The 18,371-nt window shown below is 47.1% G+C and overlaps 1 protein-coding gene across 1 annotated transcript; it reads left to right on the top strand.

Annotated features, from left to right (window-relative positions):
• Window positions 1–163: 163 nt before the first annotated feature.
• Window positions 164–17,669, top strand: Sumf2 (sulfatase modifying factor 2). Its single transcript, XM_028766243.1, has 9 exons — window positions 164–254; window positions 3,266–3,422; window positions 6,815–6,926; window positions 8,343–8,387; window positions 9,208–9,358; window positions 12,329–12,384; window positions 14,192–14,276; window positions 14,410–14,554; window positions 16,855–17,669. The coding sequence occupies exons 1-9, from the start codon at window positions 191–193 to the stop codon at window positions 16,937–16,939; spliced, it is 900 nt and encodes a 299-aa protein (XP_028622076.1). The 5' UTR covers window positions 164–190; the 3' UTR covers window positions 16,940–17,669.
• Window positions 17,670–18,371: the final 702 nt, after the last annotated feature.

Below are 18,371 nucleotides of genomic sequence, written 5' to 3'. Positions count from 1 at the left end.
GTTCAGAATAGATAAAATCTGAGTGATCCGGACGGTTGTGGGCATGTGTTAACTTTGTTCGTGGGCGGGCCCTACAGGAAAGCTCCCAGGAGTGCCCTGCCATTGGTCACTAAGTCGGCGCTTATCAAGTGCGCAGGCGCGAAGAAGTCCCGAGAACACGCATGCGCGTTCTGACTTCTGGCGCTTCAGAATGGGTTCCCGGTTTCCTCTCCTGTTGCTGCTGTGGCTCCTGTCCAACCCCAGGCTTCAGTTAGGTCAGTGTGTGGCCCTGTGCCTATATCTCCCATCCCTGAGCACCTGAAAGTGACTATATCCTGTATTCTAGATGCTGCTCCCCCCGCCTCGGAAGGTTTTTGGGGCTGGGGCTGGCCACCATGAAACTGCGCCTTTTTTTTTTTTTTTTTTTAAAGCAGGGTCTCCTCTGGTGTGCGCCCTGCCTGGGGCATTGAGATTAAGGCATTCTGGTTTTCCTTTTCTTCCTTTCTCACTTCCCTGTCTTGAGCTGGTGCACTCGTGTGATACATACATAGCTCAAGATACACTTAAGTTACATACACAGAAATCCGATGTCATTTTCCACCTTACAACTAACAGTACCCAGTATTGTCTGGTTAAGTGCACCTTTTTCTCTTGTTATTTTTGGATTAAGTTTTTCTTAGAATATTTTATGTGTATGAGTGTTTTGCCTCCTCGTATGTATGTGTACCACGAACGTGTCTGGTCCCTGCGGAGGTCAGGTTAGATCCCTACAACAGAAGAAACATGGTATAAACCACTGAGTGGGTGCTGGAGACTCACTGAGTGGGTGCTGGAGACTGAACATGGGACGTCTTTAAGAGCAACAGATACTCTTATATGCTAGAACCCTATTTTATCATTGAGACAGTCTCAACTTGTCTGGCCTGGAACATAAACCAGGTTGACCTCAAATTCACAGAGATCCACCTGGACAAGCAATCTCTCAGCCGAGCTACAGCTGAGAGGCCCCTTGTTTAGGGTTTTTTGGTATAAATGTCTTGGCTGTGTAGCCCAAACTAGTCTTGAGCTTGTGATCTCCTGCCGCAGCTTCTTTACGGTTGGGATTATAAGGCATAAAATATGGTCTTAGATTATATTTTGTTGTGTGATAGGATCTCACTATGTAGACCAGGCTGGCCTAAAAATCACAAAGATGCTGGGCTTAGAGGTGTGCACCACCAAATATGACCTGAAAAAAAATTATTTTTCATTTATGTGTTTGTGTGTCATGAGTTTACAGATACTGGCAAACAATGGAGGACTTAACTTGGTCCCTAATTTTTTTTTTTTTTAATTTTGGCTTTTTGAGACAGGGTTTCTTTGTGTAGCCCTGGCTGTCCTGGAACTCACTCTGTAGACCAGACTGGGCTCAAACTCAGAGATCTGCCTGCCTCTGCCTCTCAAATGCTAGAATTAAAGGGCCACCACCATCCAGCCCTTAAAAGAAAAAAATTATTTTTAAATCTTAGTTTGCTTGTTAAATTAGAATCAAGCTACAGTTTATATTGCATTTTGATATTTGATTCCCTTTAATTTGAGATCTCTCTGCTTACTCTGTTTTTCCCCCTCTTGGAATTATTCCTGAGATGTGTAGAATTGTATCAGAATGAGAAGAGTATTAAGTATAAGACCCCATAAGGCTGGGTATGGTTGCTTACATCTTTACTCTTTTGAGAGGCAAAGGCAGGCAGATCTCTCTGACTGCCAAGTCAGCCTAGTCTATCTATATAAGTGATTTTCAGGCCAGCCCAGGGTTGGAGGGGGGTGATCTTGTCATCAAAAACTAAAATAAGAAAAAAGATCTAATTTTAAGATGAGAGGCTGGGGTCGAGCAGCACCTAGCATGTGTAAGACCCTGGTGCCAATCCCCTGTGACACACACACAAAGATCTTGAGCTGGGGCACAGTGCCATATGCCTATAATCTTAGCATGCAATGGTGGTGCAGGCCTTTAATCCCAGCACTCCAGAAGCAGAAGCAGGCAGAGCTCAAGGGCAGCTTGGTCTATAGAGTTCCTGGACAGCCAAGACTATGTAGAAAAACCCTGTCTCACAAAAAGAATGGGGGTGGGAGGTGGGAGGAAGAGGAGAGAAGGAAGGGAAGAAAGAAAAGATTTTTTAAAAATCAGAAAAATCCCTAACACTTATGCACACAAATTATGGGTGTGATTCGGTTGTACAGGATTGCTTAACATGAAACCTGATTTCATCCTCAGCATCACATAAACTGGGCCAAGTGGTACACGCCTGTTACCCTAGCATCAGGAAGTTACGGCAGTGAAGTCAGGAGTTCAGCATCATCCTCGGATACACAGTTCTGGGCCAGCCTGGGCTACATGAGGCCTCATCTCAAAAATAAAACAATAATAAAGAAAATATCTAATTAAAAAAAAAACAATAAAGTGTTCAACAATACAAAGGGAGAGGGAAAGAACCAGCATGAAGCATGAGTGGTATAGTGGCTTACATATTAATCCCAGCACTTGGGAGGCAGAGGCAGGCTGATCTCTGTGAGTTCAAGGCCAGCCTGAGCTATATAGTAAGGTCTTGTTACTTACAGAGCAGGAGATAGAGGAAATGTGGGTGAAAATGTAAATATATTTGAGGTTACAGTTTGTAAATTTACCTAGCTGAGCCAAGAGAGGTACGTAAGTAATGACGTATCATCTGGGAAGATGACTCAGCAGTTAAGAGCACCTGCTGTTCCTGTTGAGGACGAGGACCTAGGCTCAATTCCCAGCACCCACATAACATCTGTCTAGTTCCAGAAGCCTCTATGGGTGCCAGGCACACACACTCATAAACTAAAAATATTTTTAGAAAGCAGGGTGTGTTAGCGCACGCCTTAAGCATTCAGAAGGTAAAGACAATTGGAACCACGTAAGTTTGAGGCCAGCCCAGTCTACACAGTGAGCGCCAGACCTGCCAGGTCCAAACGGTGAAGCCCTGTGTCAACACAACAGTAAAAAAGAAGCCAGGTCTGTGTGTGTGTGTGTGTGTGTGTGTGTGCACGCGCCTTTAATCCCAGCACGCAGGAGGCAAAGGCAGGCAGATCTCTGTAAGTTCGAGGCCAGCCTAGTTTACAGAGCGAGTTCAAAGACAGCCAGGAGCTACACAGAGAAACCATGTCTCAAAAAAAACCCAATAACAATTATAGTAAAAATTTAAAAGACAAATAATGAAGTGAATCAAATCCTATCTGTGTACATATATTTGTATGCATTGCTAGTACTTACCCTGTTCTGTAGGACATGCCCAGGATCCTGCCATGGTGCACCTGCCAGGTGGTCGGTTTTTGATGGGGACAGACGCTCCAGATGGCAGAGATGGTGAAGGGCCTCCCCGGGAAGTGACAGTCAAACCCTTTGCCATCGACGTATTTCCAGTCACCAATAAAGACTTCAGGTATTTCAAGTGTTTCAGTGCAGGGGGTCAAGGTTCTTTCTAATCTTTCTTAATTCTAATCTTTATTCCTAATATTCCTGTCTCAAAACATCAATTAATCTTGACGAAAGCGACAGCTGTGGGAGGTTGAATAGAAACATAGCTTACAAATCAGGAAAGATAGAATCTCGGTTTTTATTTTAAAATTTTTAGATATTTGTTTTTATTATTTTATGGTACATGAGTGCTTTGTCTGCATTTAGTATGTACACCCACATGCATACCTGGTACCCTCAGAGGTCAGAAGAGGGCATCGGATCCATGTGGTGAGCTGCCACATGGGTGCTGGGAATCAAACTCAAGTCCTCTCTTTTTGGCTGTCCTGGACCTCATTCTGTAGACCAGACTGTCGTTGAACTCAGAGATCCTCCCGCCTCTGCTTCCTGTGTGCTGGGATTAAAGATACGGGCCGCCACCTCCCCAAACCCAAGTCCTCTTTAAAAGCAACAAACGCTCTTAACTATTGAGCCATCCTTCCAGCCTGATCCCAGTTATTAGAAGTATGTAATCCCAGTTATTAGAAGTATGTAATGCATAAGCCTGAAGGACACAGACTGCGTTAGTTACTGGGTTTGGCACATGCTTTTATAGCTTTAAAAGGAGCAAACTGAGGGTGTCTCTCAGTGGAGAACTTAGCTAGCAGGGCCTTTAGTTCAATCCCTAACACTGGGGGAAAAAAAAATCAATCTTTAAATTTAAAGATTTTAAACTTTTAAAATCCTCAAGTTGGGCTCTGACCTCCATGTAAGGACCATGGCATATATGCACACACATGCATGCATATACACACACACATACACATGCACATGCACACACATACACTTACACATGTAATAAAATTAAAAAACTAGGGCAGGAGAGTTTAATTCCCTGCAACCACATGGTGGCTCACAACCATCTGTAATGGGATCCGAGGGCCTCTTCTGGTGTGTCTAAAGATAGCTACAACAGTGTAGTCACATACATCAAATAAATAAATAAACATTTTTTAAAAACTAATTAATAAAAATAAAAAGGAGCAAAACATGTTGATACTGATTCTAGGAAGGAAGGAAGGGCTGGAGAGATGGCTCAGCAGTTAAGAGCACTGACTGCGGGCTGGAGAGATGGCTCAGTGGTTAAGAGCACTGACTGTACTTCCAGAGGTCCTGAGTTCAAATCCCAGCAACCACATGGTGGCTCACAACCATCTGTAATGAGATCTGATGCCCTCTTCTGGTGTGTCTGAAGACAGCTACAATGTATTCATATATAATAAATAAATAAATCTTTAAAAAAAAAAAAAAAAAAAAAAAGAGCACTGACTGCTCTTCCAGAGGTTCTGAGTTCATTTCCCAGCAACCACATGGTGGCTCACAACCATCTGTAATGGGATCAGATGCCCTCTTCTGGTGTGTCTGAAGACAGGGACAGTATACTCACATACATAAAATAAAAACAAATCTTAAAAAAAGAAAGAAAGAAAGAAAGAAAGAAAGAGAAAAAGAATATGAATTCATTGCACAGTGCTAATGGAGAAAACCCAGACCCAGACTCTGTGCAACGTATGTGACAACTTTGGAGCAGGGAGTGGTGGTGTAGGTCTTTTAATCCAGCACCAGGGAGGCTGAGGCAGAAGTACAGGTTGAAGATGGATTGCCTATGTAAGTTTCAGGCCAGCCTGATCCACAGAGAGGGCCTGTTTCCAAAAATAAATGAATAAACAGAAACCAAAAAAGAGGTTTCCAGAAAGGCAAACGATTGCGGGGACAGTGCAGAAGTTCGAAAGTGATTGCTCCAGCTGTTTCTTGAATTATAGTGTAGTACAGCTGTCTACTTGTTTATCTGTTTTAGTGACAGCCTAGCATGTATCTCGGGCTAGCCTGGAATTCAGTATCCTTTCTTTCTCAGTCTGGTCTACGCAACAAGTTCCAGGCTAGAAAAGACTACACAGCAGTGGTTCTCAACCTGTGGGTTGCGACCCCTTTAGCAAGTCAAACAGCCCTTTCATGGGGATTATCAAAGACCATCAAAAACCACAAACATTTACATGATGCCTCTGAACCATAGCAAAATTACAGCTGTGATGTAGCAACAAAAATAATTTTATGGTTGGGGGTCGCAGCATTAGGAAAGTTAAGAACCACTGCTGTACAGTGAGTCCCCATCTTTGCAAAACAAGACAACAAAACCTCACGGAACTATATATTCAAAAGAATACATGTTTACTCACCTGTATTCTAGTTTTATCGAAAATCTGGTCAGGTGTGTTAGACGTGAAGAATAATCTTGGTGTTGCACAAAGGAACACACAAATCGAAGGAAGTTTGGCAAGGTAATCCTTTTTGTGAAAAGGGTGCGCAGGCCCCAAACCAGGCTGTGAAGCGCACTTGGCCAAGATGGTTTCCGTCCTTTGTCCCTGCTGTTCGTTGGCCATAACTGCATCTCATGCACTTTGTAGGAGGTGGACCTTACACACTGACAAGATTGGCTAATCAGCTGGAAGATGAAGATTGAGGAATTGAGACCTTGTAGGCATAACTTCTTTGATAGAAAAAAAAAAAGTAACAAAAACCTAACTACCTTTTATAAATATTTTTTTAAAAACCTACCTTTCGCCGGGCAGTGGTGGCGCACGCCGTTAATCCCAGCACTTGGGAGGCAGAGGCAGGATTTCTGAGTTCGAGGCCAGCCTGGTCTACAGAGTGAGTTCCAGGACAGCCAGAACTACATAGAGAAACCCTGTCTCAAAAAACCAAAAAAAGAAAAAAAGAAAAAGAAAAAAAAACCTACCTTTCATAGAAAAAAAGAAAAAAAACCTGTTTCTCATGTGTATTAAGGTAATTTCTTTTAAAGATTCATTTCTTTTATCTTATTTATGTATGAGTGATTTATCTGCATGCACACATGTGTGCCAGAAGAGGGCACTAGATCCTATTATAGATTGATGTGAGCTGCTATGTGGTTGCTGGGAACTAAACATCAGAACCTCCGAAAGAACAGTCAGTGCTCTTAACCACTGAGCCATCTCTCCAGCCCCCCAGGTTAATTTTTTTTTAAGATTTATTTATTTACTTATTTTATGTATGTGAGTACACTGTCACTGTCTTCAGACATACCAGAAGAGGGTATCAGAACCCATTACGGATGGTTGTGAGCCACCATGTGGTTGCTGGGAATTGAACTCAGGACCTCTGGAAGAGCAGTCAGTGCTCTTAACCACTGAGCCATCTCTCCAGTCCCCGGTTAGTTTCTTAAAGCTTGTGAAAACTTGAGAGTCTTCACGGGAGGCTCCCTGGAGCAGAGGACAGATATCAGGAATGAGGCGCGGAAGGAATCCTAGCCACTGAGCCAAGTGAACTCTCTCTTTCCAGGGAGTTTGTCAGGAAGAAAAAGTACCAGACTGAAGCTGAGGCATTCGGGTGGAGCTTCGTCTTTGAGGATTTTGTCTCTCCTGAGCTCAGAAAGCAAGCCAATCAGATGCCGGTGAGAGAGCCTGGTCACAGAGGGGACGGAGGTGGGAGCTGGACAGAGTCTTCTGAGGGAGAGATGCCATCTGGGGGCCATCTTGGAGGAGCTGACTTGGGAAGCCACAGAGAAGACACACTTCTCAGTTAGCCGGACCAGCCAGGAGGGTAACAAGCCAGGCCCAGTGATGCATCCTTGTAAGCCAGTTACTTTCGAGGCTGAGGCAGAGTAGCAAAGTCAAGTCTAGCCTGAACAGTTCAGAGAGACCCTGTCTCAAAATGAATTGTTTTTGTAAAGGGCTAGAGCGGTAGGTGAGTGGTAGCAGGCTTGCCTAATAGGTTGTGAAGAGCCCTTTGTTTAGTCCAGGTGAAGGATGGAAAAGGAAAAAGATCTTTCTCTAATTGGATGGTTTTTCTTGTTTATGTTTGTTTTTTAAAAGATTTATTTATTTTATGTATATCTATTCACCATTGCTTTCTTCAGACACACCAGAAGAGGGCATCTGATCCCATTATAGATGGTTGTGAGCCACAATGTGGTTGTTGGGACTTGAACTCAGGACCTCTGGAAGAGCAGTCAGTGCTCTTAACTACTGAGCCATCTCTCCAGCCTGTCTTTTTTGTTTTTTGAGATGAGGTCTTACTATGTAGACCCTGGATCTTGGCCTAGAGCTCACTCTATAGACCAGGTTAGCTTTGAACTCACAGAGATCTATTTGCCCCTGCCTGCCAAGTGCTGGATTAAACCGGTGTGTCACCACTGCCCAGCTTCACTCTACCTTTCTGAGACTCACTATGCAGCCCAGTCTGGCCTGCAAACCACTATATAGTCAAAGATGATTTTTTTTTTTTTTTTTTTTTTTTGGTTTTTCGAGACAGGGTTTCTCTGTAGAGCCCTGGCTGTCCTGGAACTCACTCTGTAGACTAGGCTGGCCTCGAACTCAGAAATCCACCTGCCTCTGCCTCCCAAGTGCTGGGATTAAAAAAGGCGTGCGCCACCACTGCCGGGCAAAGATGATCTTAAACACCAGATCCTCCTGCCTCTGCCGCTAAGTCCTGAGATGACCGGTGCACATTATCGGGCTGGGTTTATGCCATACTGGCGACCGAACCCAGAGCTTCTTGCAAGCACTCTGGCAACTGACCTAAAAACCCAAACTTTTAAAAGATCTCATCTATAGCCAGGTGTGAGGGTGAATGCATTCAATTCCAGTTCTCTGGAGGCAGAGGCGGGAGGATCTCTGAGTTTGTGGCCAGCCTGGTCTACAGAGTGAGTTCCAGAAATGCCATGACTACACAGTGAAACCTGTCTCAAAACAAAACATAACATAACAACCACAACCCACAGTCTGGATTCCACTTCCAGTGTCGAGTCATAAGGGATCCTGTGCTGGGTCAGAGGGTCTCGCCCTGATGCTGTGTTCTGTCTTTGCAGGCTGTTCTCTGGTGGCTACCAGTGCAAAAGGCATTTTGGAGGCAGGTGAGTTTTGCTTCCTCTGCCTCATTTCCTAACACTGCTGAGTTTCATTCTTGAAATTTGTCTTCCCTAAACCCCTAACTTGTCCAGGACTACTGAGGTGTATTGATTAGTTTTATATATGTATTTATTTATTAAAGATTTATTTATTTCATATATGTGAGTGCACTGTCGCTGTCTTCAGACACACCAGAAGAGGGCATCGGATCCCCATTACAGATGGTTGTGAGCCACCATGTGGTTGCTGGGAATTGTACTCAGGACCTCTAGAAGAGCAGTCAGCGCTCTTGACCACTGAGCCATCTCTCCAGCCCTAGTTTTATTTTTAAGACAGTGTCTCTTTGTGTAGCTGTGACTGCCCTGGAACAGGCTCTGTAGAGCAGGCGGGGCCCTCAAACACAAGAGATCTGTCTGCCTCTGCCTCTGCCTCAGAGTGCCAGGGTCAAAGGTATGCATCACCTCTGCCCAGCCAGGAAGGATGAGTTAAGACATTTCAGTAGTAACCCTATTCCCACTGCTCTAAGTCTTTTCATATTTCCCACTGCTTTCTTTACTGAAGAATCCCATCTTTTTGTCTCCCTCCTCCTTCCTGTCTCACGGCGTCCCACTCTGTATGTAGCCCAGGTTCCTCCTTCCTCAACCTTCTGAGTGCTGGAATTCCAGGTGTGTGCAACCACTGTTCTTGTCTCTTCTGTTTCTCCTCACCGAGCTATCGTTCCCGACCTCCCTCCTCTACCTAGTGTAAAAGCTGAACTGAGTCACCCCAAGTCAAACCTTCTTTTCAGCCTTTGCCTAGATCCCAGAAACCTGTCTCACCTGTCAGCCCGCAGGTCCCGGCTCCGGCATCCGAGAGAAACTGGAGTTTCCGGTGGTACACGTGAGCTGGAACGACGCTGGTGTTTACTGCGCATGGCGGGGGAAACGCTTGCCTACAGAGGAAGAGTGGGAGTTTGCAGCCCGAGGGGGCTTGAAGGGTATGGGGATCGTCTTCCCAACCTGCCCTGAACTGGCTTGAAAGGATGGGGCTGGTCCGAGTCCCGAAGGGATTTTCGAGTCCCCTCCCATAGGGATTTGTTTTGTTTTATTTTTTGAGACAGGGTTTCGTTGTGTAGGCCTGGCTGTCCTGGAACTCACTCTGTAGACCGGGCTGATTTCGAACTCAAGAAGATCTGCCTGCTTCTGCTTTCCTGGGCGCTGGGATAAAGCAACCACCGTCCATCTTTAGTGGTGATTTTTAACATGGGTGACAGTGTAGGATAAAAGGACAAAGAAAACCCATCAATCCTCGGGAATTGAAAGCTCACCAATCCTCACCCTGGATAGCTCCACCCTGGAAAGCCCCTCCGACCCCCCCCCCCCCAAAGAAATGGTGTGTGTAAAGCCTGCCTTCTGCTCAGTTCCCTGAAGCTTCTCGAATCCCCACTCCCAGTAGAGCCAGCCACGCTCCTGGGTTCTCCCTCCCAATCTCTCCTGTGAGATTGGTTGTGCGGTGTAATTCCTTGCCTCTTGGTTGCGAAGATACCTCTCGGAGCAGAGCTATAACTCAGGGAACTTGACTGCCGTTCCCCAACGCTGCTGCTGGGCTGTAGGGAAGCACAGTCTGAGACATGGGAGAAGCCAAAGCTGGGCTTCTCAGACCCCCCAGCACCTAGTCATCCCTGGGGTGCCGCACAGAGTCCATGGGCCCGCAAGGAGGCTGGGACCAGTGGCTCCCAAACCCCTGGACAGCTAGGCGTTGCTGAGTCGAGAGGAGTTGGGAGTAGGGTGAGGGCCACAGGCTGAGGACAGTGTCTAGCCCAGGGCCAAGGGGAAAGGACTCCGGCTTGGCTTAGGTTAGTGGTGATCGTCCGTAGCTTGGCAGCGTTTGTTTGTTGGGAGTGCGGATGGAGCTCCTGCAGGCGATGGAGCTGCGGCTCTGTAGGCGAAGCCTTTTCCACATTCCCCATGGCGGTGGTAAATGAAGAGGCAATCCATGGTTCTAAACTGTTTGTTGTTCATGGTGGACTATGGATGCATAGATTACTTCCCAGGGTGGTCCCAAGATTAAATACCTTTTGCAGGGAGGAATGTCTAAATGTCCGGGAAGGGACGCTTATTGACTAAAACCCTCAGGGTCTCTAGGTACCTCATTAGCTTGGAGAACTCTGTTTTAGGGCTATGTGACCGCCATGAGGAGCATGGCACTTGTCCCAGGCCAGCAGTCTGGCAGGGAGCGGGGAGTCACCTGAGTTTCCAGTGTGTGCCCGCTGAGTCTCCAGGTCTCAGACCCAAGCTTCCTGGCATGGTTTTAGCGTCCCACACTGTAACACTTTTGCGGGTGCAGAGCTTTCTCTAGGGAAAACTTGCCCCTGCCAGAGCAGAACTGTTTCACCTTCGCTGAGGAAACTCTTCCCCTGCAGAGCAGAGCTGTACACTTGAACTGGGGAAACTCTTCCCCTGCAGCAGCCAGATCAGAGCTTTAACACCTCCATAGGTGAAGCCCTTCCCTTCAGAGCTGCAACACTTACGTAGGGGCCAGTTGCTGGTCTATAGTTTCATCTCTGATCCAGGACAGATTCATCACCTACAATATATTGTGAAAGCTAAAAACTGGAAAAAGAGACATTAAGAGGCAAGAGAGAGATAGCTCAGTGGTTAAAAGCACTGGTTGCTCTTCTGGACTTGTTCTTCCAGAGGAACTAGGTTCGATTCCCAGCACCTACATGGTGGCTTACTATCATCTGTAACTCCAGTTCAGGAAACGAGTACCCTCTCCTGGCCTCCATGAGCACTGCATGCATGTGGTTCACAGACATACATGCAGACAAAACACTCATACACATAAAGCAATTCTAACATTTTTCTTTCTTTTTTTGTTTTTTTTGTTTTTTCGAGACAGGGTTTCTCTGTGTAGCCCTGGCTGTCCTGGAACTCACTCTGTAGACCAGGCTAGCCTTGAACTCTCGAACTCAGAAATCCGCCTGCCTCTGCCTCCCAAGTGCTGGGATTAAAGGCGTGCGCCACCACTGCCCGGCAATTCTAACATTTTTAATTTAAAAAGACATTAAATTTTTTATTCCTTTAAAGTTGTTTTCCTTTTTATTTGTGCATATGTAATGTGTGCAGGTACCTTTTCAGGCCAGAAGATGAAACTGGTTCTCCTGAAACTGGAGTTACAGATGGTTCGGAGCTGCTGTATGTGTGTACTGGAACTGAACTCACATTCTATGAAAAAATAGCAAGCATGCTTAACTGCTCAGCCATCTTGAAGCCCTAAAAAATATTCTTAGAAAGTCAGATATAGTGGCACCAGCCTTAAACCCCAGCACTCAGGAGACAGAGGCAGGAAGATCTCTTGTGAGTTTGAGGCCAGCCTGGTCTTCAGAGCTTGTTCCAGTATAGCAAAGGCTACACGGAGAAACCCTGTTATCATTTAGACCTGTTAGCTCATGCCTGGGTTTATAGCACTCAGGAGGCTGAGGCAGGAGCATCACCACAAGTGAGAAGGAGAGTCACTGATAGATGCTAGCTTTGCTCATAAGTCTGTCATCCTGCAGCCCTGACTATGTTAAACTGTCCTTAGAATGGAAACCAATTTCCCGACCTAAGCACTCCTACATGCTTGTTGAACACAAGGGTCTGTCATTAGTCAGTGTTGAACTAGGACTGATGAGGCTGCTTCCTACCTGTTGATGGTTGCATTTTAACCAACAGGTTCCTCACCCTTTCTCCACCGTCTGTGTGTACATCCCCCACACTCGGGATTCACAGTGCGAGGTGTCCAGCAGTGTAATGAAATCTGGCTTCCCAGGGGTGGGGGCAAAGGGGTGGGGGAGCGGAGCTGTGATGGAGTGACAGAAAGTGATGTCAGCCCTTCTCCACCTCCTGCCTTCCGGCTTCCTCCATCTCACCCTTCCCACCTCACACTCTGTTCTTTCATTCTTTGTCTCTTTGTCGTCCTGCAGGTCAGGTTTATCCATGGGGGAACCGGTTCCAGCCAAACCGCACCAACTTGTGGCAGGTAAGGCCTAAGGAGCTGTTTTCTTCCCTTGATGGGACTTTGAGTTCTCTGTGGAATCCTGCTAAAACCAAGGGGACAGAGGACAGTGCTTAACGTGGCCTGGTGAGACAAGTTTGTCCTCCCTGGCAGAATCATAAGTTCAAGGCCTTCCTGAGCAGCTGACTCGGAATTTAAATATGAGCATATAGTAGCAAGACCCTGCCTCAAAATAAAAAGAGAAAAATGTTAACGTGGGTGTGCCCATGCCATGGCACACTTGTGGAAGGCAGAGGACAACTTATCGGAGTTGGTCCTCTCTTCCTACCATGCTGGTCAGGCGATCGAACTCAGGCCCTAGGCCTTAGCAGCAGACCCATTCCTCTCACCAACAATACCTTTATGACATTATTAAACATTCACTTAAAATAGACAACTGGTGGTGGCACACGCCTTTAATCCCGGTACTTCGGAGGCAGAGGTGGGGGTGGGGGGAATCGTTCTGAGCCAACCCAGTCCACAAATTGAGTTCGAGCACACTCTGGGCTAGACAGACCCTGTCTCTAAAAACAAAACAATAACAAAAAGAGAGAGACCGAAAGAAGTGTAACAGACTGTCACATATGATTGAGCAAATCACATCTTCCCTTGGATAGGAGGAACTGTGTAGTGGCTGCAGTTTGTTAGACATGTGTGTCTCCTCTGCATGTGTGTGCACATAGGTGTGTATGGAAGTCAGCGGTTCTATGCTCTCTTTCTCAGTTGCTTCTCCACTTTATAATTTTAGGATTGGTTTTTTTTTTTTTTTTTTGGTTTGGTTTTTTCAAGACAGGGTTTCTCTGTGTAGCCCTGGCTGTCCTGGAACTCACTCTGTAGACCAGGCTGGCCTCGAACTCTCAAACTCAGAAATCCGCCTGCCTCTGCCTCCCGAGTGCTGGGATTAAAGGCGTGTACCACCACCGCCCGGCTATAATTTTAGGATTGAAACCAATCAATGCTCACACAATAAAAATTAATAAATTTAAAAACATTTAGTGGTAGTGTATGCCTTTAACCCCAGCACTCAGGAAGCAGAGGCTGGGAAATGTCTGAGTTCAAGGCCAGCGTGGTCTTCGGACCAAGTTCCAGGACACGGGTGTTGGGAATGGAAATCTGGTCCCCTTGGTCCTCTGTAAGCAAAGTTTATGCTATTTTTTTAAAAAAAAAAAACCGATTTACTTATTTTTATGTGCATTGGTCTTTCGCATGCATCTCTGTCTGTGTCATGGTGCCAGATTCCCTGGAATTGGAATCACAGACATTTGTGGACTGCCATGTGGGTGTGAGACAGGACATCTCAATGGGAGACAGAGCTCTCTCTATTTCATAGACTGGCTAGCCAACCACCCCCGGGATCTGTCTCTCTCTGCCCCATAGCACAGGAGTTACAGATGCATGCATCCTACCATGCCCAGATCTTATACGGTTCTCAGGATATGAACTTGGGCCCTTGTGCTTACACTGTGAGCCATCTCCCCAGCCCCTGAACCCCAGTTTTGATGAGAAGGAAAATGGAGTTGAACCAATCACATGAGCAAATACAGGTGGTGTGCTTAAGTCAGGAAGGGCAATGGGAGAGCATGGGCTCTGGTGGCTCCATCCCTGGCAGGGATGGAAGACATGGATGGGTAGAGACAGTGCTCTTTCCAAAGCACCATGGAAGGGGACCTGAGGTCACTGTCCTCCCCCCATGAAGCAGCAGAGTGGAGCGACCCTGGTTTCCCTCTGGACAGACAGGAGCGCTTGCCTTGGGGCAGGCTGATAGATCTTTGACTTTCATTGTCCTTATCAGGGAAAGTTCCCCAAGGGTGACAGAGCTGAAGATGGTTTCCATGGACTGTCACCAGTGAATGCTTTTCCCCCACAGAACAACTATGGTAAGACCTCCTTTCATTCACAGTGCCTGACAAAATGACAAAGGAAAACTCTTCCCCCATCCTCCCCGGGGCATTTGGTGGGGAGGAGAGAATCTCCTGCTTCTCCATCTGATGGCCTACTGCTACTCTGTAGGACTATATGACCTCATGGGCAATGTGTGGGAATGGACATCGTCCACATACCAAGCTGCTGGCCAGGACATGCGTGTCCTCAGGGGGGCATCATGGATTGACACCGCAGATGGTTCTGCCAATCACCGGGCTCGGGTCACCACCAGGTAAGGGTCCAAGGACCACAAGCCTCTGCAACCGTGGCCCAGAGTTGGGGCAGGAGCTGCTCTCTGCACCCCATCCTGTCTTTTTCACCTTAAGCCCTTCCTCACCAAGCTCTTTCCGTATCCAGTTCACACCCCCTCACCCTTCCTGCAGAGCCAGCCCCCACTCAAAGTTGTAAGAGAAGCAGGCTAGTGCTGCTAAGCGTGGGACGTAAACATGGGTCCCCAAAACAGCCTGGAGACCCTTTCCTGAGACTCAGCTGCACCAAGGGGACAGAGGCAGGTCTGGCAACCTCCTGCTGTAGGTTCCTTTCCCACACCTAGCAGGGCAAAGGAAGGAGGAGTCGCTCATCAGTCGGTCACACCCAGGAGATCTGAGATAACCAGCTTGTCAAGCTCCTGGATGCAGAAAAGGTTACTGCTTAGAGTCATTTTGTCAGGGAGGTGCTGGAGCTGCTTGTCTCATATAGTGGTCAGTGGTAGCTCCCCCCCCCCCACATTGTTGACTTCTAGTCTTGGGGCTTCTGCTTCACTCTTCATAGATTTAATTTGGTGGGCCTTGGCTGAGACTCCTCAGGCTTTGCAGTTTCAGATTGTAGGTTTGGAAGATGGTGAGGCCCCTGCTCATCAGAACAGACTAACTGCCATGTTAGTTAAGGTTCTGTAGAATATCAGAACTTCCAGAATGAATTTCTCTCTACGTATAGAAAGGGGATTTATTGGAATGACTTATACAGGCTGAGGTGCAGCTAATCCAACAATAGCTGCTTAGGAGTGGACAATGCAAGAAACCAGTAATTGTTTAGTCTGTGGGACTGGATGTCTCAGCTCGTCTTCAGGAGATGCTGGAATTCCAAAGAAGTAAGCTCTAATGACGGTGAAGGAATGGACTTTCTAGCAAGGTGTATTGTATTAGAGTTCTCTAGAGTCATAGAACTTATGGAATGTCTCTCTATACTGAGGGAATTTATTGGGTTGACTTACAGTCTGTAGTCTGACTCCCCAACCATGGGCAGCTGTGACTGGGGGGTCCAGGAATCCAGTAGTTGCTCAGTTGCACAAGGTTAGTTGTTTCAGGTGGTCTTCTGTAGAAGGAGGTTCCAATGCAGGTGCTGGCAAGGAAATGCAAGCAAAGAAGAGAGGATCGTCCTACTTCCAATGTCCGTATGTAGGCCTCCAGCAGAAGGTGTGGCCCAGATTAAAGGTATATACCACCACGTCTGGATCTGGAACTTGTTTCATCCCAGGTTGACCTTGAACTCAGAGATCTCCTTGCCTTAGTCTCCTGGGATTGAAGGCAGGTACTACCGTGCCTGGGCCTTAGCTTTTCATAGCCACTATGTCTCAGGATCTACATGCCAAGATCCAGGGTCAGAAACTCGTGTCTTGCAGCCTCAAGATCTGGCTCACAGGTGAGCCTTCCAATTCTGGATGGTAGTTCATTCCAGATATAGTCAAGTTAACAACCAGGAATAGCCACTACACAAGGCGAGGGCAAGCAGGCCAAGAGCAAGAGCTTCCTCTTTCCATGTCCTTGTGTGAGCTTCCAGCAGAAGCTCAGAAGAGAGGGCCCACCTCAAAAGGTCTGGATTAAAAATGTGTCTTCTCACCTTAAAGGTTCAGATTAGAAATGGGTCTTCCCACTTCAAGTTGAGCAAAAACCCCTCACAGGTGTGCCCCTCCATTTTTGAGTTCTAGTTCATTCCAGATGCAGTGGAGGCGACGACTAAGAATAGCCATCACGTTCTGTGAGGCTCATTTCTCACCTGCAGGTATGTTGAGCTGTTAGGTTAATCTCAGAGTAGGAGTTACTCATCGGTGGTCACTAAGACCACCCTCTATTGCAATCCTGTGTGGCCACCCACGGCCCTACTCTGTCCCCATCTCCCTAGTGGCACACTGGCCGGACTTGCCCTCAGCCCAACCGTGTTGGTTACGATTCAGTTGCTGTGAAGAGACACCACGACCAAGGCAACTCTTATGAAAGAAAGCACTTAATTGGCGGCTTGCTTAGTTTCAGAGGGCTAGTCCATGATCATCGTAGTGGGAAGCAGAGCATCATGGAGCTGGAGCTGAGAGCTTCACACTCTGATCCGCAGGCAGCAGGCAGTGAGAGACACTCAAAGCTAATCCCTAGTGACAGCTTCTCCAACAAGGTCACACCTCCCAGTCCTTCTAAAGCAGTTCCTTCCACTCCCTGATGACTAAGCATTCAGACTTGAGGGCCATTCTCATTCAGACCACTACAGCCCGCCCCCCCCCCATCCCCAACAGTGTGCACCATCTCTCCCTCCTCTCTCCAGGATGGGCAACACTCCAGATTCAGCCTCAGACAATCTGGGTTTCCGCTGCGCTTCCAATGCAGGCAGGCTGAAGGAAGATCTGTGAGCAGGCAGACAGAGGTGGAGAAAGCACCCCCTCAGTACTGTATCTCCCTGACCGTGTTCCAGAGGCAGCCGGATACCAAGCTCATCGTCTGAGGGATGATGGCCTTTTGAGCCCTGCCCCTCTGACAGACACCTCCTAAGGGCGGAAGAACAGTCAAACCCCCAGAAGGGACTGCCATAGCCTGGGAGATAAGGGCCTGGATGAGCAAGGCTGGGAGCTGGGCTGTCTCTTGAGTAGAGTATTAAGGACAAAGGAACCAAATACTTCAATATCTGGAGCAGTTCTCCAAAAGACAGCATTTTAAGATCTCTCCCTTTTTGCTTTCTCCCCATCTGATCCAGCTTTCACTTTTCCCGGGGAAATTCTGTAGAGGGAAGATGCTTCCTTTGTGAGGTGGCACCAAAGCCTTAACTGCCAGAACTTAGCCATGCTGTCCTTTGAAACAGGAGACTCAGTGTGTGGCAAGGCTGGTCTCGAACTCTCAGTCCTCCTACCTCAGCTTCCTGAGTGCTGCTGGCATTACACATGGGGCCCACTATTAAAATGCTCCAGTAGAGCAAATGATTTATGAGGCGAAGCTGTGCATTGTGGGAGAACCAAAGTCAGTGCTCCTCTAGGAAGACAAAGGCAAGAAACTTCTCTGAGAGTTAATCTGAGTACTCTGCAAACATGACCCTGAAGAACTGGATCTTGTGAGGTCAATAAATTCTTTTGTATATCAGGAAGTCCAGTGTGTGTGTGTGTGTGTATTTTTTTTTCCGAGACAGGGTTTGTCTGTGTAGCCCTGGCTATCCTGGAGCTCACATTGTAGACCAGGCTGGCCTCGAACTCAGAAATCCGCCTGCCTCTGCCTCCCAAATGCTGGGATTAAAGGTGTGCGCGCCACCACTGCCCCGCAGGAAGTCCAGTATATTTGAGACAGGGTTTCATGTAGCCCATGCTAGCCTCAAGCACCTTGTGTAGCCAAGAACGACTTTGAACTCCTGGCCACCCTGCTCCCACTCCCTCAGCTATCGATAACCTTGGGCCCATGTAGAGAGTGAGACAGGGCTGGGTGGTTATGAGCACTTGTTCTTGTAGAGGAGGGGTTCAATTCCTACCACCCACAAGGTGGTCCCAGCTACTTATACAACTCAAGTTTCAGGGTTTCTGACGCCCTCTTGTGACTTCCACAGGTACTGCATGCATGTGGGTTACATACTATATATACAGACAAAATAAAATACATAAATCTTTTTTAAAAAAAAAAACCTAGAGACATCGACAAAGGTGCATAGAAGAGAAGCCAGAAGGCTTAATATCTCCCAGAATGCACGTGTTCTCTCCCCTTCCATTCCTGCCTGACCGGGCCTCTGGTGAATTGGATTTATTTGTTTATCATCTATTTTTGTCATACCAGAGGTTGAATTCAGAGGCCTTACACTCACCACAG

The sequence above is a fragment of the Grammomys surdaster genome, unplaced genomic scaffold (assembly GCF_004785775.1).
Source record: "Grammomys surdaster isolate TR1022 unplaced genomic scaffold, NIH_TR_1.0 166, whole genome shotgun sequence".
Lineage (NCBI taxonomy): Eukaryota > Metazoa > Chordata > Mammalia > Rodentia > Muridae > Grammomys > Grammomys surdaster.
Note: the sequence above shows the minus strand (reverse complement) of the source record. Positions and strands in the feature narration are given on the sequence as shown.

Coding starts and splice junctions, on each gene's coding strand:
- Sumf2 (XM_028766243.1), top strand. CDS start 191: ATGGGTTCCCGGTTTCCTCTCCTGTTGCTGCTGTGGCTCCTGTCCAAC. Junction 6,927..8,342: donor AGCAAGCCAATCAGATGCCG/GTGAGAGAGCCT, acceptor CTGTCTTTGCAG/GCTGTTCTCTGGTGGCTACC. Junction 8,388..9,207: donor AAAAGGCATTTTGGAGGCAG/GTGAGTTTTGCT, acceptor CTCACCTGTCAG/CCCGCAGGTCCCGGCTCCGG.